Raw genomic sequence first — 24,121 nt, forward strand, 5'->3', positions numbered from 1 at the left:
ATTATAAACCTAATAAAATAATCACACAACACAGAATATATAATTAAACTAAGTTAAATGAACAAAAACATTTGATAAACAGCATTATAAACCTAACAAAATAATCACACAACACAGATTTCACTTGCATTTTTCTGCAAACAGTTCTTTCTATGCATTCCAATCTGGACTGATTTATAGACAGGAAGATCTTGTTCCTTTGAAATCTGCTCGATAGCTCAGGTCTGGTTAAACTGATTAATTTCAGCTTGCTTGGCTTTGCTGCAACACAAGCAGACAGCTCCACCTACTGGCTATTTTAATAAATGCACTGCTTCTCAATGCTTTTCAATAGCAGTCACATGACTGGAAACAAAGGTTGTTATTCTGAAACGGTGTAAATTGAACCGTTGTAAAATGAGGGCCACCTGTACATACATATATACACATATACACACACACACACACATATTTATTTCAAGATCCATTAACCTAGGGCACTGATTTTCAAACCTGTCCTCAGGCCTCCCTAATAGGCCATATTTTGTTGATATCTGAACTAGAGCACAGGTGAAATAATCAGCTGATTAGTAAACATGGTTATTTTACCTGCTATCACCCAAGGGGATCATGAAAATCTGGCCTGTTAGGGAGGCCAAGGACAGGTTTTTTAAACAAGTGACCTAGGGTTAATCTTAAATAAATTCAAAAAGAAAATGCTTTAATAATGTTATATGCAAACAATAATACAATAATAAAATGCTCTCTATAACTATGCAATGGATTACACACATACTTAAAGTCAGCTCCAAAGCAAAAATGCACTACTGTGAGCTAGCTGAGCACATTTAAAAGGGTATTAAAATGAATAATGAAAGTTCATTTTTTACTTTAATGTTTAATTATGTGTTTAACTCATTTACTGGCAGTGTGCTCCCCAGGACCTCTTTAGCGGTTACACCACCTGACTGATTTTACTGACCATACAGCTAAAATTTATGTTAAATTATGCAGTTAATTTGTGCTTTGGTTTGCAGAAAATGATATAATATTAGAAAATATTACACTTCCCTCATCCAGCTAATTCATACTGCCACCCGGCTTGCAAAATTGTCTGTGGAGAAAACTAAACTGGGTTAAACAAATTGTTAAATGCAAGCAATAGTACTGCACAAATGACATGCTCTAATTCTTGTATTGTCATTTTGTATTGTCAGATCATGTTAAGTCATACACATAGATCATATTGCTCCTGAAAGCTAACAACTGATCCTTCATAGCCATTCCAATAGCTGACATTTTTACAGGAAGTGGCCTTTATTGTGGATTTTAAACAAGTTAACACCTACAAAGTCTATATAAGTTAAATACATAGTGAAAATAAATATGTTTATGCATTAACAGTAAACCTATATAAACATCTCAATGTACCATTACTATAGGAAAGGCAAGCAGTGTCTATGGATACATAGCAAAGCTTCTCTTTAATGTTTCATCTAGTTTCCGTATAAAAAGAATCAATAAAGGGTATAACATCTATACAAAATATAAGAGGAACACAGATTATTTAAGGCCGCAGGTATGTAGATATATAAGAAAACAACTAAATGCTAGACGGCGAGGGTAAGACTTTAAAAAAACAAAAAAACTGTTTTAGTCTCAAGATCTGTCAAACAAAAATGTACTAAATCACAGAGAAAGATACTTTTTTTTGTTTTGTTTTTTTACGTCCTTTTAGGAGGGATAGTATATGCAAATCTGTTTTTATTACTGTGCAGTTAGGTGCCGCATACAGCTGGGGAGAGTGCTACTTTAAAGTGACAGGCGCCAGGGATTTTTTCTTTAATTTTTTTTTTAATGCTGTGGTTGACAGGCAGGCTATCAAGGGGGAAAGTGACAAAATCTGGATATAATATAGGTTTTGAAAAGAGTGCCGAATAACTTTATTTTAATGTACACATACTGCACACTAATGTATAGATAATATTTACTTTTACTGACCCTTTAGTGAATGCAAAGATTTAGATTATATAGATTGTCTACAGCACAAACTTATCTGAACCATTGCCATATTGCAAAATACTAGCAATGATGTTCCTGAGGCATTAGACCCAAAGTAAAGAGATTCTTCAAATGTTGCCCCCATTGTGTTTAGATGCACATTCTGATATGGTAAATATGCAGTTAATCAGAGTCTAGACCAGTGCTTTCCAAATTGTGTGTCGGCAGCTGTGTGTAGGTGTGTCGATGCTTCAGCACAATTTTTTTTTTAAATGTAATTTTTTTTAAAAGATTTTTTGGGTTTCTGACTTTCCGCCTGCTTGCTACGCATATCACATATTTGACACGTGATTGATACCTAGGGGGTCACAGATCATCTTAACCTATTGGCACAGCTCAGTGCGAACTGAAACTATTCCAATTGGTGGCTTTGGCGGCACATTGGCTCCTGACTGCACGTGTAGTCTCCTTAATTGGCTTGTGACTGCATGTGTAGTCAGTGAGTGCGACGGCAGTGTGTTTGCTGCGCGGGCAGTATTCAATCGGACTCGCCGAGCTATGAGGGCGGCAGCTTAAACGCTGAGCTGAAGTCAGAAGTCAGTGGGGGTTTTTTTGCAGCTAACTCCCAGTAGTGCATTGCTGCTCCTGCTCTTGATATATGGATAGGAAGTGGAAGCTTAAAAATGCTTGATGATGAAATGCGAGTGTCTTTATCTAATATTCCACCAAATATTCAGAAATTGTGTTCATCCCATCAACCTCATACATCCCATTAAAATAGTAAGTAGCTATTGGTGTTATTAAACTTTTTTTTTTAATTCTTGCACATACTTACTGTTACTTGTAAATACATTTCGCTATTATATAATTGATGTATGTGTCTGTATCTCTTAAAACAAGTTAGTTTAACCTCCTGTTTGCTAGTACAATTGATTTATTGTGTCACGAAATGATTTAGGTCTAAAAAGTGTGTCACCAACATGAAACGTTTGGAAAGTTCTGGTCTAGACATTAAAAGAAAAACAGAATTTATGTTTACCTGATAAATTACTTTCTCCAACGGTGTGTCCGGTCCACGGCGTCATCCTTACTTGTGGGATATTCTCTTCCCCAACAGGAAATGGCAAAGAGCCCAGCAAAGCTGGTCACATGATCCCTCCTAGGCTCCGCCTTCCCCAGTCATTCGACCGACGTAAAGGAGGAATATTTGCATAGGAGAAATCATATGATACCGTGGTGACTGTAGTTAAAGAAAATAAATTATCAGACCTGATTAAAAAAACCAGGGCGGGCCGTGGACCGGACACACCGTTGGAGAAAGTAATTTATCAGGTAAACATAAATTCTGTTTTCTCCAACATAGGTGTGTCCGGTCCACGGCGTCATCCTTACTTGTGGGAACCAATACCAAAGCTTTAGGACACGGATGAAGGGAGGGAGCAAATCAGGTCACCTAGATGGAAGGCACCACGGCTTGCAAAACCTTTCTCCCAAAAATAGCCTCAGAAGAAGCAAAAGTATCAAATTAGTAAAATTTAGTAAAAGTGTGCAGTGAAGACCAAGTCGCTGCCTTACATATCTGATCAACAGAAGCCTCGTTCTTGAAGGCCCAAGTGGAAGCCACAGCCCTAGTGGAATGAGCTGTGATTCTTTCAGGAGGCTGCCGTCCGGCAGTCTCGTAAGCCAATCTGATGATGCTTTTAATCCAAAAAGAGAGAGAGGTAGAAGTTGCTTTTTGACCTCTCCTTTTACCAGAATAAACAACAAACAAGGAAGATGTTTGTCTAAAATCCTTTGTAGCATCTAAATAGAATTTTAGAGCACGAACTACATCCAAATTGTGCAACAAACGTTCCTTCTTTGAAACTGGATTCGGACACAAAGAAGGCACGACTATCTCCTGGTTAATGTTTTTGTTAGAAACAACTTTCGGAAGAAAACCAGGTTTAGTACGCAAAACCACCTTATCTGCATGGAACACCAGATAAGGAGGAGAACACTGCAGAGCAGATAATTCTGAAACTCTTCTAGCAGAAGAAATTGCAACCAAAAACAAAACTTTCCAAGATAATAACTTAATATCAACGGAATGTAAGGGTTCAAACGGAACCCCCTGAAGAACTGAAAGAACTAAATTGAGACTCCAAGGAGGAGTCAAAGGTTTGTAAACAGGCTTGATTCTAACCAGAGCCTGAACAAAGGCTTGAACATCTGGCACAGCTGCCAGCTTTTTGTGAAGTAACACAGACAAGGCAGAAATCTGTCCCTTCAAAGAACTTGCAGATAATCCTTTCTCCAAACCTTCTTGAAGAAAGGATAGAATCTGAGGAATTTTTATCTTGTCCCAAGGGAATCCTTTAGATTCACACCAACAGATATATTTTTTCCATATTTTGTGGTAGATTTTTCTAGTTACAGGCTTTCTGGCCTGAACAAGAGTATCAATGACAGAATCTGAGAACCCTCGCTTTGATAAGATCAAGCGTTCAATCTCCAAGCAGTCAGTTGGAGTGAGACCAGATTCGGATGTTCGAACGGACCTTGAACAAGAAGGTCTCGTCTCAAAGGTAGCTTCCATGGTGGAGCCGATGACATATTCACCAGGTCTGCATACCAAGTCCTGCGTGGCCACGCAGGAGCTATCAAGATCACCGATGCCCTCTCCTGATTGATCCTGGCTACCAGCCTGGGGATGAGAGGAAACGGCGGGAATACATAAGCTAGTTTGAAGGTCCAAGGTGCTACTAGTGCATCTACTAGAGTCGCCTTGGGATCCCTGGATCTGGACCCGAAGCAAGGAACCTTGAAGTTCTGACGAGAGGCCATCAGATCCATGTCTGGAATGCCCCACAATTGAGTAATTTGGGCAAAGATTTCCGGATGGAGTTCCCACTCCCCCGGATGAAATGTCTGACGACTCAGAAAATCCGCTTCCCAATTTTCCACTCCTGGGATGTGGATTGCAGACAAGTGGCAGGAGTGAGTCTCCGCCCATTGAATGATTTTGGTCACTTCTTCCATCGCCAGGGAACTCCTTGTTCCCCCCTGATGGTTGATGTACGCAACAGTCGTCATGTTGTCTGATTGAAACCGTATGAATTTGGCCTTTGCTAGCTGAGGCCAAGCCTTGAGAGCATTGAATATCGCTCTCAGTTCCAGAATATTTATCGGGAGAAGAGATTCTTCCCGAGACCAAAGACCCTGAGCTTTCAGGGGTCCCCAGACCGCGCCCCAGCCCACCAGACTGGCGTCGGTCGTGACAATGACCCACTCTGGTCTGCGGAAGCTCATCCCCTGTGACAGGTTGTCCAGGGACAGCCACCAACGGAGTGAATCTCTGGTCCTCTGATCTACTTGTATCGTCGGAGACAAGTCTGTATAGTCCCCATTCCACTGACTGAGCATGCACAGTTGTAATGGTCTTAGATGAATTCGCGCAAAAGGAACTATGTCCATTGCCGCTACCATCAAACCTATTACTTCCATGCACTGCGCTATGGAAGGAAGAGGAACAGAATGAAGTATTTGACAAGAGTTTAGAAGTTTTGATTTTCTGGCCTCTGTCAGAAAAATCCTCATTTCTAAGGAGTCTATTATTGTTCCCAAGAAGGGAACCCTTGTTGACGGAGATAGAGAACTTTTTTCTACGTTCACTTTCCACCCGTGAGATCTGAGAAAGGCCAGGACAATGTCCGTGTGAGCCTTTGCTTGTGGAAGGGACGACGCTTGAATCAGTATGTCGTCCAAGTAAGGTACTACTGCAATGCCCCTTGGTCTTAGCACCGCTAGAAGGGACCCTAGTACCTTTGTGAAAATTCTTGGAGCAGTGGCTAATCCGAACGGAAGTGCCACAAACTGGTAATGCTTGTCCAGAAATGTGAACCTTAGGAACCGATGATGTTCCTTGTGGATAGGAATATGTAGATACGCATCCTTTAAATCCACCGTGGTCATGAATTGACCTTCCTGGATGGAAGGAAGAATTGTTCGAATGGTTTCCATTTTGAACGATGGAACCTTGAGAAACTTGTTTAGGATCTTGAGATCTAAGATTGGTCTGAATGTTCCCTCTTTTTTGGGAACTACGAACAGATTGGAGTAGAACCCCATCCCTTGTTCTCCTAATGGAACAGGATGAATCACTCCCATTTTTAACAGGTCTTCTACACAATGTAAGAATGCCTGTTTTTTTATGTGGTCTGAAGACAATTGAGACCTGTGGAACCTCCCCCTTGGGGGAAGCCCCTTGAATTCCAGAAGATAACCTTGGGAGACTATTTCTAGCGCCCAAGGATCCAGAACATCTCTTGCCCAAGCCTGAGCGAAGAGAGAGAGTCTGCCCCCCACCAGATCCGGTCCCGGATCGGGGGCCAACATCTCATGCTGTCTTGGTAGCAGTGGCAGGTTTCTTGGCCTGCTTACCTTTGTTCCAGCCTTGCATTGGCCTCCAGGCTGGCTTGGCTTGAGAAGTATTACCCTCTTGCTTAGAGGACGTAGCACTTGGGGCTGGTCCGTTTCTGCGAAAGGGACGAAAATTAGGTTTATTTTTGGCCTTGAAAGACCTATCCTGAGGAAGGGCGTGGCCCTTGCCCCCAGTGATATCAGAAATAATCTCTTTCAAGTCAGGGCCAAACAGCGTTTTCCCCCTTGAAAGGAATGTTAAGCAATTTGTTCTTGGAAGACGCATCCGCTGACCAAGATTTTAGCCAAAGCGCTCTGCGCGCCACAATAGCAAACCCAGAATTTTTCGCCGCTAATCTAGCCAATTGCAAAGTGGCGTCTAGGGTGAAAGAGTTAGCCAATTTGAGAGCATGAATTCTGTCCAAAATCTCCTCATAAGAAGAATCTTTGAGCGCCTTTTCTAGTTCATCGAACCAGAAACACGCTGCTGTAGTGACAGGAACAATGCATGAAATTGGTTGTAGAAGGTAACCTTGCTGAACAAACATCTTTTTAAGCAAACCCTCTAATTTTTTATCCATAGGATCTTTGAAAGCACAACTATCTTCTATGGGTATAGTGGTGCGTTTGTTTAGAGTAGAAACCGCCCCCTCGACCTTGGGGACTGTCTGCCATAAGTCCTTTCTGGGGTCGACCATAGGAAACAATTTCTTAAATATAGGGGGAGGGACGAAAGGTATGCCGGGCCTTTCCCATTCTTTATTTACAATGTCCGCCACCCGCTTGGGTATAGGAAAAGCTTCGGGGGGCCCCGGGACCTCTAGGAACTTGTCCATTTTACATAATTTCTCTGGAATGACCAAATTCTCACAATCATCCAGAGTAGATAACACCTCCTTAAGCAGGGCGCGGAGATGTTCCAATTTAAATTTAAATGTAATCACATCAGGTTCAGCTTGTTGAGAAATTTTCCCTGAATCTGAAATTTCTCCCTCAGACAAAACCTCCCTGGCCCCCTCAGACTGGTGTAGGGGCACTTCAGAACCAATATCATCAGCGTCCTCGTGCTCTCCAGTATTTTCTAAAACAGAGCAGTCGCGCTTTCGCTGATAAGTGGGCATTTTGGCTAAAATGTTTTTGATAGAATTATCCATTACAGCCGTTAATTGTTGCATAGTAAGGAGTATTGGCGCACTAGATGTACTAGGGGCCTCCTGTGTGGGCAAGACTGGTGTAGACGAAGGAGGGGATGATGCAGTACCATGCTTACTCCCCTCACTTGAGGAATCATCTTGGGCATCATTTTCTCTAAATTTTGTGTCACATAAATCACATCTATTTAAATGAGAAGGAACCTTGGCTTCCCCACATACAGAACACAGTCTATCTGGTAGTTCAGACATGTTAAACAGGCATAAACTTGATAACAAAGTACAAAAAACGTTTTAAAATAAAACTGTTACTGTCACTTTAAATTTTAAACTGAACACACTTTATTACTGCAAATGTGAAAAAGTATGAAGGAATTGTTCAAAATTCACCAAAATTTCACCACAGTGTCTTAAAGCCTTAACAGTATTGCACACCAAATTTGAAAGCTTTAACCCTTAAAATAACGGAACCGGAGCCGTTTTTATATTTAACCCCTTTACAGTCCCTGGTATCTGCTTTGCTGAGACCCAACCAAGCCCAAAGGGGAATACGATACCAAATGACGCCTTCAGAAAGTCTTTTCTATGTATCAGAGCTCCTCACACATGCATCTGCATGTCATGCTTCCCAAAAACAAGTGCGCAATAGAGGCGCGAAAATGAGGCTCTGCCTATGATTAGGGAAAGCCCCTAGAGAATAAGGTGTCCAATACAGTGCCTGCCGGTTATTTTACATAATTCCCAAGAATAAAATAATTCCTCAAAGCTATGAAGTATAAAATATGCTTATATATCAATCGTTCTAGCCCAGAAAATGTCTACAGTCTTAAAAGCCCTTGTGAAGCCCTTTTTTTCTTTATGTAATAAAAATGGCTTACCGGATCCCATAGGGAAAATGACAGCTTCCAGCATTACATCGTCTTGTTAGAAATGTGTCATACCTCAAGCAGCAAAAGTCTGCTCACTGTTTCCCCCAACTGAAGTTAATTCCTCTCAACAGTCCTGTGTGGAAACAGCCATCGATTTTAGTAACGGTTGCTAAAATCATTTTCCTCTTACAAACAGAAATCTTCATCTCTTTTCTGTTTCAGAGTAAATAGTACATACCAGCACTATTTTAAAATAACAAACTCTTGATTGAATAATAAAAACTACAGTTAAACACCAAAAAACTCTAAGCCATCTCCGTGGAGATGTTGCCTGTACAACGGCAAAGAGAATGACTGGGGAAGGCGGAGCCTAGGAGGGATCATGTGACCAGCTTTGCTGGGCTCTTTGCCATTTCCTGTTGGGGAAGAGAATATCCCACAAGTAAGGATGACGCCGTGGACCGGACACACCTATGTTGGAGAAATTAAACCCAATTTTTTCTTTCATGATTCAGATAGAGAATACAATTTTAAACAGCATTCCATTTTACTTCTATTATTATTGGTTATTTGTAGAGCGCCAGATTCCACAACGCTATTATCTAATTTGCTTCATTCTTTAGATATCCTTTGTTGAAGAAATAGCAATGCACATTGGTGAGCCAATCACACGAGGCATCTATGCGCAGCAACCAATCAGCAGCTACTGAGCCTATCTAGATATGCTTTTCAGCAAAGGCTATCAAGAGAGTAAAGCTAATTAGATAAAAGAAGTAAATTAGAAAGTGGATTAAAATTGCATGCTCTTTCTAAAATCATGAATGAAAAAAATTTGGATTTCAAAGGGTCTCAGTTTTGTGTGTATTGTTTATTGATTGTTTACATGGGATGTTAGACATTTCGGAATGAGCTGGAATTGTGCCTCAGTATTGGTGGTTCTAGGGGAGGGTCAGACCCTTGCTACTTAGTATTGTTCCACCTTTTGAATTGCAACATTAATATAGGAGGGAGATTTCCATCTTGTGTGTGGTTTATGAGAACAGAAGGTGGACGGTTTTGCATAAATTAATCTGAGACGAGGTCGCACTGTCGGCAAGGGTACTAGTGACTGTTAATATCTGTCTTTTTTCTTATGTTCCGACATGCCTGTATATCTTACTTTTTATATGACTTGAAATGTTACCAAATGAAAATCAATAAAAATAGTCAGGTGGAGTGAGCAAGAGAAATTATCCAGCAATAAAATGTACCAGGTTGTGTGCAACAACATGAAAGGTACCAGGTAAAGTACCTTAAAAGGGACAGTATACACCAATTTTCATATAACTGCATGTAATAAACACTACTATAAAGAATAATATGCACAGATACTGATATAAAAATCTAGTATAAAACAGTCTAAAAACTTACTTAGAAGCTACCAGTTTAGCTCTTTTTAAAAGGTTACTGGAACACTCACCGCAAGTGGTAAATAGCAGACCCCCCCCCCCCCTTTCTTTGCATATGAAAAGACCCTTTACACAAACAGAAGCAAGCTGGAGTAGGTATACGTCAGTATTCTCCTAAAACTTTAGGGCTGGGTTAGGAGTCTGAAAATAAGAGCAATGTTATTTAAAAATAAGCAAAACTATACATAAAAAACAAACTGTATGGGCTATATAAATGGATCAGCTACAAAACATTTATGCAAAGAAAAATCTAGTGTATAATGTCCCTTTAATAAAATATTACACAGGAATCATTAAGGGGTAAATGTGCCAGACATGATGTACAATTCCACAACACTAGAAGAAGTGCTCTCCACAGAACATTTTGCCAGCCAGGTGGCATTAATAAGTAGTCGGGTGAGGGCAGTGCATGTTACGTAAGCTATAACAAGCACAAATTAATTGCAAATGTTGACATAAAATTGATTAAATATTTTATGCAACAAGCATTGAAGATATTTAATATTAGCTCATTTTAGTTTAATATTGGCTTACATTTTAGCCGAGTGGTGTACCCATTAAATAGGTCCTGTGGAGTACAATGAAAAGGCAGTGTGTGCCATGTAAAGTGCACCACAAAACAATGATGTTTGTAAAATTGTAAGTACCAAGAAAAATGTACATATGCATGCCCTATGTTTTTGGGGATACATAAATTTAAACTTGTCAAGATATGGGATATGCATTATTGCCTCATATTCTAAATGTATGCAGGTTTTACAAAGTGTTAAACCCCTAGGGATGCTGGCATATGAAAAGGTAAATAGCAAACTGAAGCCAGGCTGTAATGCATATGAAACAAGTCATATTTATACTTGCTATAGGAACACCACTTAGAGCTCAATACATCAAGCCCTTCCCATCCCTTTGACTGCAGGTTCGCACAAGCAAACCAGCAGTCAGCATTTATCAAGCAGAGGTCTTCTTAGATGGAGAATTTCAATCTCCCCGGTCTCGTCCGACCAGGGAGATTGACAGATCCTGCCCGCGCATGACCGGAGATTGACAGATCCTGCCCGCGCATGACCGGAGATTGACAGATCCTGCCTGCGCATGACCGGAGATTGACAGATCCTGCCCGCGCATGACCGGAGATTGACAGATCCTGCCCGCGCATGACCGGAGATTGACAGATCCTGCCCGCGCATGACCGGAGATTGACAGATCCTGCCCGCGCATGACCGGAGATTGACAGATCCTGCCCGCGCATGACCGGAGATTGACAGATCCTGCCCGCGCATGACCGGAGATTGACAGATCCTGCCTGCGCATGGGCAGGGTTGCACGCGAGCGCAAAAGTGTTAAAGAGATACCTTGGTAGGTATCTGGAGCACTACATGCCAGGAAATATTGCTGCCATCTAGTGCTCTTGCAAATGGGTAACAATTTTGCAAAACTGCTTCCATACAGTGCTCCAGATATGTGCACGCTCCTGAGCATATGTTCCTGCTTTTAAACAAAAGATACCAAGGAGGAGAATACAATCGTATAATAGAAGTAAATTAGAAAATTGTATGCTCTATTTAAATTATGAAAGACACATACATGTTGGCTTTAAGCCCCTTTAATTCATCAACTGTTAAGGTAGAGGACAAGCATACAAGCATTAGAAAATAAACTCTTATGATAGGGCTTGACAGGGAAAAGGAAATACAACCCCAGTATTTTACAATTTTACTCCTAATCTAGTGCCTCATTTTAAACAAACATACATACACTTAGGCCAAAGCATTCTGAGAAATGCAGTTCCCAGACATGGCCTGGGAGCAAATCTGTCCTGCCACCTGTTTTTGAATGGCCCTTGAGTCAAGAAAGTTTTTTTTAGGTTTGTAAATGCTTGTGGGGGGGGGGGAGAAAAATAATAATAATATTCTGTGGCAGATGACAATTATGTGAAATTCCAATTTTTATTGGAACACAACCGCTCATTTTTTTATATTGTGTAATGCTGCTTTCACAGCAGAGTTGATATGTTACATTGTATGTGGCATTCCCATCACACTGCTTGGCGCAGTAAAATATACATCAATACAATATTCCCAACTCAAAAGAAAAAACAAATGAGAAAAATTTGAAGATTTTTAAAAAGAATCTTACCACAGCGGAATTTCTTCAGAACAATCAAAAATTTAAATGAGGCTGCACCCAAAGTAAGTTTCCAAGTGGCTTGTTTCTTTGTCAAATTATTTGAGTTTTGTCAATAATAATAAAATAAATAAAAAAAAAAAAGTGGAAGTTCTCTCTTACAGAAGTACATACATAATATCTTCACTTTTTCCTCTTGGACTGCAAAGCATAAAAAAAAAAAAAATTTACTTATCGGACCCTAAACAGAAAATATTTTGATGACCCCTGACCTGGAGGAGTTTATTTAAAGTGAAAGTCAACCCAACCCTAGCGTTTTTGAAACGCTAGGATTGATCATTGAAACAAATAAAGGGGACTTTCAGTTATGTAGTATAAGATACTTCATGCAGAAAGCTCCTTTGTTTGTTTCAAGCGATCACCGTTCTGAGCTGCTAAGGAAGCCCACGGCAGATCGCCATTTTGCTAGAGAGGTGACGTTTTCAACTCTTAGCCAATAGCCATGCGGGAAATCTGGATTGGTGCCCTTGGGAGCCGGATTTCCCGCACGCTATTTGCTAAGAGGTGAAAATACTTTCTGCATGTTGTATGTTATACTTCATGTCCCCTTTACTTCTTTCAATAGTCAATACAAGCGTTTCAGAAACGCTGGGATTGACCATCACTTTCAGTATAACTAGACAGCAACAGACCAGCTCATCTGCTAAAATAAAAAAATCTTTATACCAAATTGCATTAAGAACAGGATATAGATAAAAAGATGTGTTATACAATGGGCAGTGGGACGCATGTCAGCCGTACTCATATGACAGCAGACTATAACTTGTGAAGGGCCCACAAACCTAGGCAACAAGTCCTTTGTTTGTTTAGTTCTAGACAGAAGTAAATACATTTCTGGCCTGACATTTCTCTGTGCTACATCCAGACAAATAAATCTCTTATATTTTACAAGCTCATCTTCATCTGTAAACATTTCCTGCTACATTATGAATACTGAAATCACTAGATCAAAATATTGAAGTCATCAGAATTGGAGGACCTTATCTAGACTACTGGAGTAGACTAGGCTTGGAACAGTCATTTTGTTAGTAAATGCTGCATTATCTAATCCCTCTTCCTGAGGCCAATTATGGACATATATGTAGCATGGTTAGCTTTGTGAAGTAAAAAAAAAACAAAAAAAAACATGAAACCAAAAAAGTTTCGTTCAGGAGTCAGAGAATATACATTTCAAACCACTTTCCAATTTATTTCTATTATTAAATGTTCTTAGTTTTCACAGTATCCTTTGTTGAAAAGCAGGGGGGTAAGCTAATACATTTTTAAAATTGTATGCTCAGTCTGAATCCCTAAAGAAAAAAACTGGGGCTTTATGCCCCTATAAATTACAGAAAAATAAGGCGGGGTGGGGGGGGGGGGGGGAGTACACTTTTTTCTGCTACACAATTTAACATTTTTTTTTTTTATTCGCTCTCTTTGCATCTTTATTTGAAATCTAAGCTTAGGAGCCGGCTCATTTTTGGTTGAGCACCTGGGTAGCGATGGCTGATTAGTGGCTAAATGTAGCCACCAATCAACAAGCGCTACCCAGGGTTCTGAACCAAAAATTACTATTATTGGTTTTATAAGTGACACACTACTTTTAGACTATTATTGGTTTTATAAGTGACACACTACTTTTAGACTATTATTGGTTTTATAAGTGACACACTACTTTTAGACTATTATTGGTTTTATAAGTGACACACTACTTTTAGACTATTATTGGTTTTATAAGTGACACACTACTTTTAGACTATTATTGGTTTTATAAGTGACACACTACTTTTAGACTATTATTGGTTTTATAAGTGACACACTACTTTTAGACTATTATTGGTTTTATAAGCGACACACTACTTTTAGACTATTATTGGTTTTATAAGCGACACACTACTTTTAGACTATTTATCCCTTTAATTAGGGTGTATAGGCGCACCTGGATACACATTTTCTATTTCACATTTCTTGTTCCCAATAGTGAGCTTTTTGGGCTTTTCTAGGTGTTTAGTTAAGGTGATTCACTAGCGCTTCTTCCTTGGAGTAATAACAGTATCTAAAGTGAACCAAAAATGGGCCGGCTACTAAGCTTAGATTCCTGCTTCTTCAAATAAAGATAGCAAGAGAATGAAGAAAAATTGATAATAGGAGTAAATTAGAAAGTTGCTTAAAATTGCATGCTCTGTCTGAATCATGAAATAAACAATTTGGGTTTAGTGTCCCTTTAAGCATAGAAGCCAGAGGATTTCAAATAATGGAGTGTATTCAAATGGAGGGATCAGTTACTATTGGTGTTCCCCAAGGGTCAGTTCTTGGGCCTATTTTGTTTAACATGTTCATTAGCGATATTGGAAGTGGGCTGCAGGGGAAGGTGTGCTTGTTTGATGATGATACAAAAATTTGCAACAGAGTTGATGTCCCAGGAGGAGTGGATCAAATAAGCAGTGATATTTAAAATAAAATAACTGGAGGACTGGACAAATAAAGGAGATCTAAAATGTAATATTACCAAGAGCAAAAGTATGCATATAGGATCAAAAAACCCAAAGGTCAATTATAGTCTCAATAGTACATTACTGACTAACTAAAAAGAGGAACGGTACTTGGGAATTATTATCTCAGATTATTTAAAATTTGCTACACAATGCAGCAGTGTAGCCAGCAAGGCCAGTTGAATACTTGCTTGCATTAGGAGAGGCAATAGTAGCAGAAATAGCAAGGTTCTAATGCTACTTTAAAGATCAGTAGTTAGGCCTCATATTTAATATTGTGTACAGGTCTGGATACCATCTTCAGAAGAATATAAATAAAACTAGAAACTGTCCAAAGAAGGGATACTAAAATGGTACATGGTCTAAATATTAAACATTTAAAGAAAGACTCTTTGATCTTTACAATGAAGCTTCTTTTTAAAAATACCTTTGCTTTATTGAAAACAGACAGGCGATCCTCCGCCCGCATCTCCTGCTTTATTTGGCATATTGATGATGAATCCGGCTTCCTCCAATTGTTGCGTGCCAAAACGAGCTGGACGCCAAAGGGGGCACGCAAAGATTAGAGAAAGCCTGAATTGTCATCGATCTGCGGGTGGAGGATCGCTGGTCTGTTTTCAATAAAGCAAAAGGCAAGTATCTTTAAAAAGAAGCTTCATTGTATAGTTTAATGAATTGAAGTGCCCGTTTTTAAGATTATTTTTAGATTCCAGGCACTTATTCATTAAACTTTACAAGGACCAGTCAACACAGTAGATTTGAATAATCAACAAATGCAAGATAACAAGACAATGCAAAAGCACTTAATCTGAACTTCAAATAAGTAGATTTTTTTTCTGACAATTTAAAAGTTATGTCTATTTCCACTCCCCCTGTACCATGTGACAGCCATTAGCCAATCACAAATGCATACACGTACCATGCGACAGACATTAGCCAATCACAAATGCATATACGCTTATTCTGTGAATTCTTGCACATGCTCAGTAGGAGCTGGTGACTCAAAAAGTTTAAATATAAAAAGACTGTGCACATTTTGTTAACGGAAGTAAATTAGTAAGTTGTTTAAAATTGCATGCTCTATCTGAATCATGAAAATTTAATTTTGACTTGAGTGTCCCTTTAAGTTAAAGAGTAGCAGATTCAGAAAAAAATGTGGAGGAGGCTTTTTTTTTTTAATTATTTTATATTTATTTTTTTAAAAAGCAGAAAAGGTGGTGGAAGAAACTTCCAATAGAGTTGGTAAACACACGGACTGTAAAACAATTAAAAAATTGCATGGGACATGCATAAGGCTATCCTAAGAAAACGGTAACATGTCATATGGGTAAACGTGGTGGGCCTTTTGGGTTTTTCCTACCGTCAAATTAACTGTTTCTGTGTTACAATATCAAGCTGAGTTATGTCACTTTGAAACCAATAACGGCAACGATAAGTTATATTTACAGGCGATTACTCAACAAAGAGTAAGAGGGGGGGGAATTAAACATACAAACCTCACTCAAGCTGAATAACCATTTTTCTCCTTTATCTCAGTAACCAGAAGGCTATCTTTCTCTTCTCTCTATTCGTATGCAAATTATTATGATCCTGGGGAAGTCTCCCTATGGGTGATGGGGGAAACCAGACGTGGACTCCTTGCCCAGTGTGCTTAGAGGAATGTGGCTGCACCTCACTGACGAGGCCCATAGGAGGCAGAAACGATCGTCTGGGGTTGTCATGTTCCTTGTTCAGAGGAGAATTGCCTGGTATTTCGGGGCTGGACTGACCTTACTTGGCGGGATCAGACTGATATACTTCAGGAAAGTTTTCTTCTGTGAAAAGCACACTGGTCTAAAAGAGGCTGCTTCCGGGTGGTAAATCGCCATAGAACAAGCCACTGAGCTGTTGTTCATTCCTGGTAGAGCGCTTCTCTCTTCGTATGCAAATTATTATGACCCTGGGGAAGTCTCCCTATGGGTGATGGGGGAAACCAGACGTGGACTCCTTGCCCAGTGTGCTTAGAGGAATGTGGCTGCACCTCACTGACGAGGCCCATAGGAGGCCGAAACGATCGTCTGGGGTTGTCATGTTCCTTGTTCAGAGGAGAATTGCCTGGTATTTCGGGGCTGGACTGACCTTACTTGGCGGGATCAGACTGATATACTTCAGGAAAGTTTTCTTCTGTGAAAAGCACACTGGTCTAAAAGAGGCTGCTTCCGGGTGGTAAAACGCCATAGAACAAGCCACTGAGCTGTTGTTCGCTCCTGGTAGAGCGCTTCTCTCTTCGTATGCAAATATCTTTCTCTATTGCTCTGCTCCTAAAGAAGCAATTGTGTTACATTGCTTTGAAGTGACTACTGCTTACACAGGATTTTTTTTAATGTTTTATTATTAGGGAAATACATTTCCAGAGTAAAAGTTTATTTGTTTCATTTCAGCACATGTTAAATGCTAGATAGAATGATGCAGTCAAAGAAAAGATTAATCTGAGAATAACATGTAGATGTATTTTTTCAAGTTTCATTAGCCGTTTAAATATTGACAAAACAAGTGTGAAATGTTAGTGTCTATAAAGCTAACGGAGCTGCCATGTTGTAACTTAGATCTAATGGAAAAGTAAATAGTTAAGCGCTAAAAGCGAGGGTTCGAGATGAGGATCCTCATCTCGAACCCTCGCTTTTAGCGCTTAACTATTTACTTTTCCATTAGATCTTACTTTTCCTGTTTTCCTTAGAGGGGATTTCACTAGTTAAGCTGGGTTCTAATCTCTAGCGCTTATAATTTAAATTTACATTATGTTGTAACTTAGGTTACCTTCTCTTCTGTGGCCAATTAGGAACTGTTATAAACAGGTCACTAGAGTTTGCAGCCAATGGCTGTGTGGAATATAACAGTGTTCTGCGCTTCCATTTCAAACAGGAACTGAAAAGCTCACAATTTCAGAATGGAATTACAGTAAAAGAGGACAAAATAAATAATGAAAAGTATATTGTTATATATATATTGTTATATATATATATATATATATATATATATATATATATATATATATATATATATATATATATACACATACATACACACACACACACAAGATTTATCATTTTATGTTACCATCTAAGAGTGTTTAACGTCCCTTTAAATGACTACAGTTTGCTACAATAAAACTTAAAAAAAATATATTTTTAAAATGATGTACACACTGGTTACAATGTTTAAAAGGCGATTCATTTTAAAGTTAAAGGGACATGAAACTCAAAAGGTTTCTTTTATGATTCAGACAGAGCGTACTTTTTAAAACAACTTTCCAATTTACTTCTATTGTGAATTTTGCTTCATTCTCTTGGTATCCTTTGTTGAAGGGGCAGCAATGCACTATTGGGACCTAGCTGAACACATTGGTAAGCGAATGATAAGGTATATAATTACATTATGTGCAGCAACCAATCATCAGCTATCTTCCACCTCCTGAACCTGACTAGGTATGCTTTTCAACAAAGGATACCCTAGAGAACTAAGCAAATTGGATAATATAATTAAATCACCAACTCACTACATGCCTTATTCCGAGGAGTCAGTTCAGATTTCCTAATGGAGTAGACCGTGCCAGCCACTGTAATTTTGTTATCTAATGCCCCATGCCATGGCTAATAAGGGACAGATATGCAGAAGGTTATGCATGTGAAGTCTGCTGTCTGCACTTCCAATTCTCAGAGTTGGAATATCCACTATTTTCAGAGTTAAAGGGACATAGAAGTGCAAAAAGAAAATGACAGATAATTTTGTCATTGCACTATTGCTAGCAGGTGTTTAACCCTTGCAAATGAGTTTATTTTTTTTATTTTTATTTCAGCTCCAGAGCAGCCATTTCCTACTGGGAACTAGCTGAACACATATAGTGAACCAATAACAAGAGTCATATGTCTATAGCCACCAATAACCAGCTAGCTCCCAGCAGTGCATTAGTGCTTCTGAGATTAACTCATCATCAAAGGATACCTTGAGAATAAAGTAAATCTGAGAATAGAACTAAATTGAAAAGTCTTAAAATTGCATGTTCTATTTGAACCATGAAAGTTTAATTTTTTGACATATGCTCCTTTAAAATGGGATAGTCTAGTCAAAATTAAAATTTCACGATTCAGATAGAGCATGCAATTTTTAAGCAACTTTCTAATTTACTCCTATTATCAATTTTTCTTTGTTCCCTTGGTATTTTTATTTGAATGTAAGTTTAGGAGCCGGCCCATTTTTGGTTCCGCACCTGGGTAGCTCTTGCTGATTGGTGGCTATACCAATCAGAAAGCACTACCAAGGTGCTTAACCAAAAATGGGCCGCCTCCTAGGCTTACATACCTGCTTTTTAAAATAAAGAATAAAAAATTAGAAAGTTGTTTAAAATTGCATGCTGTATCTGAATCATGAGTTTAATTTTGACTAAACTATCCCTTTAAATTACAGGAAAAATTAGCAAAGTAAATAACGAAAGTAAACTGCAATTTTTTTTATTTATTTATTTTTTAATAGTCAGAATTTATTTTAAAGCCTCAGTGTTTCATGTCCCTTACATTTCTTATCCCAGCTTAGCATCTTCTAAATACAATGTACAACGCTGTATGTGCAACTTAATACTAGCACATTTTAACTTGAAATGTTAGGTTTATATAGTGTATGATTAACAATGCTTGATCTTTAACTCAGTTTTACTGTAACAAAGCTGCCAAGGAAAGAATGAAAACGCAGACAATGAGATTTTTTTTTTCTCAACAACATTAAAGAGTGTTCTTGTATTCTGTGCTGGATTACAGTCAAGAGAAATGTCAACAAGCAATAGTAAAAGGCCACTAGACTTGACACAGATTGTAAAATATGTGTGTGTGTGTGGGGGGGGGGGGTCCTTAAAGCGATACTATAAAATTGGTTTTCCCTTAATGTGTGTGCAATTACTTGTTTTAACAACTGCAAGGTAAAAACAATATGTATGGGAAATTGCTCCTTTGGATACATTATCGTATATACAAATTGCTGTTTCTGTTAACTGAAAAGAAAAAAAATTGAGTGAGCTTGCAGGGAGAGCAGACCTTGTTAGCTTATCTCCATGTTTACATAACATCCACCTTATCTCAATATACACAATGAGACCAATAATTAGCACCTGATGATATACAGCTCTATGCTCAGACAAGATGATATAAAATGATACTCCAGCACTGCAAGAATCCCTAGTGAGGTGAAAAAAAAAAAAAAAAAAAAGCAGATTTTGCTATACTTCTCCATGAGCATTCCCTGAATTTCAGTATTTAAAGGAGAGACAAGTCCAGTGCAGTATAGCCCTGCATGACATTAGCATTCTGCTGCATTTATACTTTGTGTTTTGTATTTTATATTACTTTACACGTCTAATTAAATTGTATTACAGTTTAACTTTGCACTTTCTATTTTGTATACAGCAGTATATTTAGGATGGTGATTTTACAAATTATAATTATGCATTGATGGTTTGTGCAATTTAAGCTAATTAGGATCATGCTTTGTATATTTATGTGTATTTTATTTTTACAAATTACATTGCACTTTGTATTTCTTCTATTTAAAATGAAACTGAAAAACTGACCGCTTCAGTTCCCCAGAGCTAGACAGTGCTAGTTCACGTGTGCCATACAGATAACATTGTGGAGTTATTTATGAGTCAGCACTGATTGGCTAAAACACAAGTCTGTCAAAAGAACGGAGATAAGAGGGCAGATTGCAGAGGCTTAGATACAAGGTAATCACAGAGGTAAAAAGGTACATTAATATAACCGTGTTGGTTATGCAAAACTGAGGAATGGGTAATAAAGGGATTATATATCTTTTTAAACAACAATAATTCAGGAGTAGACTATCGTTTTAAATGGTCATTATAATTGAAAAATGACATGCTCTAATTTATTAAAGCGTGTAATTTTAAGACTTGCGACCCTTTAATGATATCTTTTTAACCCCAGGATCTAGTGCTGACTGGATGCAGTTTCCGCTCTGGACTAGCAGAGCTCTGCAGGACGCCAGCAGTACTTCTACTATGTGTTTAACTCCTTTGTTGGGGTTAAACACATAGCATTAAAGGGTCAGTAGTCTTAAAATTACGTTCTCTAATGAATTAAAGCATGTAATACATCCCAATAGGTAAAATGGATAACCGGGAACACAAAAAAGGAGAGGTACGGAAATCACAGTTCAATGCCCTTCTAAAGCCTTGTATATTACAGCACATATGTCATGTGTATTATTGTGTGTTTTGGAAATTTAGGAAAAGACCCTATTCACACATAGAAAACAATTATACCAGGAATCACAACTATAGGACAACTTAAAGGACCAGTCAATACAATAGATTTGCATAATCAACAAATGCAGGCTAACAAGACAATGCACTTAGTCTGAACTTCAAATGAGTAGTAGATTATTTTCTGACAAATTTCAAAGTTATGTCTATTTCCACTTCCACTGCATCATGTGACAGCCATCAGCCAATCACAAGTGCATATACGTATATTCTGTGAATTCGTGCACATGCTCAGTAGTAGCTAGTGACTAAAAAGTGGAAATATGAAGAGACTGTGCACATTTTGTTAATGGAAGTAAATTAGAAAGTTGTTTACATTTGCTGCTCTGAGTCATGAAAGTTTAATTTTGACTGGACACTGAAGTGTCCCTTTAATTAAAAATCAACTGAGAACACATGTTTGCATGTAAGAGTGCCAGTAAATTGTGCATTGTTGATGTCTGTGGCCTGGGATAACAATATACTGATGGAGGGTTGTATAAGTACATATGCAAGTATATATAAAACATAAGCTGGTGCTGAGGAGCAAATGATCAGATCTGTAATGATTTGTCATCAAGACAGTAGGACTTTGAGGTTTTAAAAACAGTGTACCTCGCCTATAACTTATTTACAATTTGGTCATACAAATAAAAACAAAATTGTTTTCTATTGTTTTTTCTCCCTTTGTATGCCTGTTTTATTTTAACTAATCTCACTAAAAATAAAAGGAAGCAAAGTTTAAGATTTCAACGCTTTTTACATATATATCAGAGATGGGATTTAAAGTTATCAATACAGTTCATTTAATGCATAAAAACATTGAATAAGTCCATGTGTTTGCCATCTGGTGTTTTACAGTCCTTGCTGTCAGTAAAACAGTCAGGAGAGGAAACAGGAAATACAGGTGTCTTCAGGTAAAAATAAAAAAATATATATATTGCCCCTGAGCCCACATCCTCTCCATAGGAACATGAAAGACTTTCTGTTTTGTGGTGTGTGTGGGTGTGGGTGTGTATACACACACCCACACAGTTTTTCACACTTATGCACACAAACATGATTCAGTTTAAATATAGTATTTGGGTTTCTGAACTCCACAACTACAAAAATTGCTTTATTTAAAAGCAAGACCTGCTGTATAAAGGCAGTGTGTACTTTTGTATTACCAGAACAGACCAGCTGCTAACCCCATAGGTAAAAAGTAACACAAATTTTCGCTGTCAGTATGACATGTTTTAATAGTATAGCGCAGCGGAAATTAGCGCTACTGTGTGACAACTCTAATAATAAGCAACAAGTTACGCAGAGTTCTTAAAAGCATTTCTAGAATTGCAACCATCAACGTCGTCCCGAGAAGCCGGTAGCGAAACAAGACAGAGCTACGCGAGGTGACCTAGGTTACATCCCTGCGGAGGACTTACCGGCCTACGAAATTCTCCAACACAGAACTCTTGCCGGCACTCTGCCCTCCCACCACAGCTATCTGAGGGAGGTCGAGGTTGCAGGCCTGGCCAATAGAGCTAAAGGCGTCCTGAAGTTTGTTGACTAGGGGAATCAGCTCCTCCATCCCCCGGTTCCCCATGGTTACTCTCGGTATCTGCTTCCCTCCGTTACTGATCGGCTTCCTCTGCCATACACTCAGCCAGACGGCCGCCACCCGCCACCTCCAGTTGGTAAGCTCAAACGTCAGTCAACCAACTCGGCGTCATGATTGGAGGACCTGTGCATTGCGTCATTCCAAAGGAAGGGCGGAGAAGCCAAGAGATAGGATTGAGAGGAAAGGACAGTACCCCTAGTTGTGATTGGTTAGTTGTTAGATACCAGTCAGGAGAAGGCGTTTTGGATTTGCCGATTAGTGCTGCCAATCAAACTCATTCTGTTTTCCTCGCCTATTTCAGATTTTTGGAGTCTGGCAGATACCCGGAAGTTTTATCAATGGGGTTTGATTTTGAAAAGAGTCTGAACCGTGACTTTATATTTTAGCGAATGCTTATCGCCCCGTATTCCCCAGTGCACACCCTGAAACCTGGCGACCCCCGTAGCTATTTATTTGCCTGTGTTTATGTTGTCAGTAATCTTCACCCTTGGAGTATTTCACACCCATTATGAATCATTCTGAATCAACTCCCATTGTAAACATATCACTGGTTAACATTTAGGCCACATCTTACATTTTCAACTATAAATTATGATTGGATCTTCTCGACTCATAGCTCTCCCTTTCCGAGTCCTGTACCGACTTTGGACCTGTTGGTGTTTGCCATGGATTTCCAAGGGTTACGCAGAAGTATCAGGGATATAACCAACAAACAAAACACTGGCTGACCAGCATTAGTTGTCACATCACATGATTTTGATGACATGTTCTGGCGAAAGCAATTAGTGTCGTTTACAAGATACATGACTTGGCAACTAGAGGATGTTGCGTTTGATCTGGTCTAGGGAGCACTTTTTTCCAATGCATTATTTCAAGCACAAAATAGATATCATAAAAGGGCATTTAAAGGGACATGAAAGTCAGGATTTAAACTTTCATGATTCCGATAGAGTATGTGGTTTCATACAGAATAACATTTATTGTCAAACTGACTTTGGTCTTTTGGTATCTTTTGTTTAAGAACAGTTCTAGTTTCAGGCGTGTGGATGAGTTCAGAGCACTATATTGCAACAGTGTTTTTAATAAAGCTATACATTGTTGAGGACTAGAGGGTAGCAGTATTTGCAACAATGTATGTAGTTGTTCCAAATATTGTTGCAAATTGCTGCTGTATAGTGCTCAAGACACGTGCACACTCCTGAACCTATCTAGGTATGCTCTTCAGTAAAGGATACCACAAGAAAAGCTTACAATTTAAGTAAATTGGAATCATGTTCAAAATTGTCTGTCCTATTTGATTAATTCAAGTTTTAATTTTGCCTTTCATGTCCCTTTATTTGCTATTAGGTCCAAAAAGATTCTGCATGCTTGTCTTTTGTTGCTTATTCAAAAAGGAATGTAACAAATCAACATGTTATAGGTGCACAAAAGGATAATATGTCTTTATGAAACCCTAATTACAAAATAAACACCTCTTAATGGATTACAAGTAGATTCCACCACAGAACAATAATAAGTTTGAATGGAAAGATAATCAACAGCCTTCAGATGCATCAAGAAATAATATTTATTTATTGGGTTAGTTAAAAATAATTACATTATTTGGGTAGATTATATTACAACAAATGAACATTTCTGGAGGTTGTTTGTGAACTGTTGTAGGTTTAGGATTTTTTAATTTACTTATTTTATCAGTTCTATTAACCATATTCAGAGCCACAGATTTGGACT

General features: G+C 38.6%; 1 protein-coding gene across 1 annotated transcript in view; it reads right to left on the reverse strand.

Annotated features, from left to right (window-relative positions):
* LOC128664583 (dynamin-2) overlaps positions 1-22,472 on the reverse strand; it is a 178,629-nt gene extending 156,157 nt beyond the window's left edge. The window contains exon 1 of the mRNA XM_053719400.1: positions 22,215-22,472. Within this exon, the coding sequence (XP_053575375.1) occupies positions 22,215-22,375 (161 nt within the window). The 5' untranslated portion in view covers positions 22,376-22,472. The remainder of the gene's footprint in view (positions 1-22,214) is intronic.
* Positions 22,473-24,121: the final 1,649 nt, after the last annotated feature.

Source organism: Bombina bombina, chromosome 6, assembly GCF_027579735.1.
Source record: "Bombina bombina isolate aBomBom1 chromosome 6, aBomBom1.pri, whole genome shotgun sequence".
Classification (NCBI taxonomy): domain Eukaryota; kingdom Metazoa; phylum Chordata; class Amphibia; order Anura; family Bombinatoridae; genus Bombina; species Bombina bombina.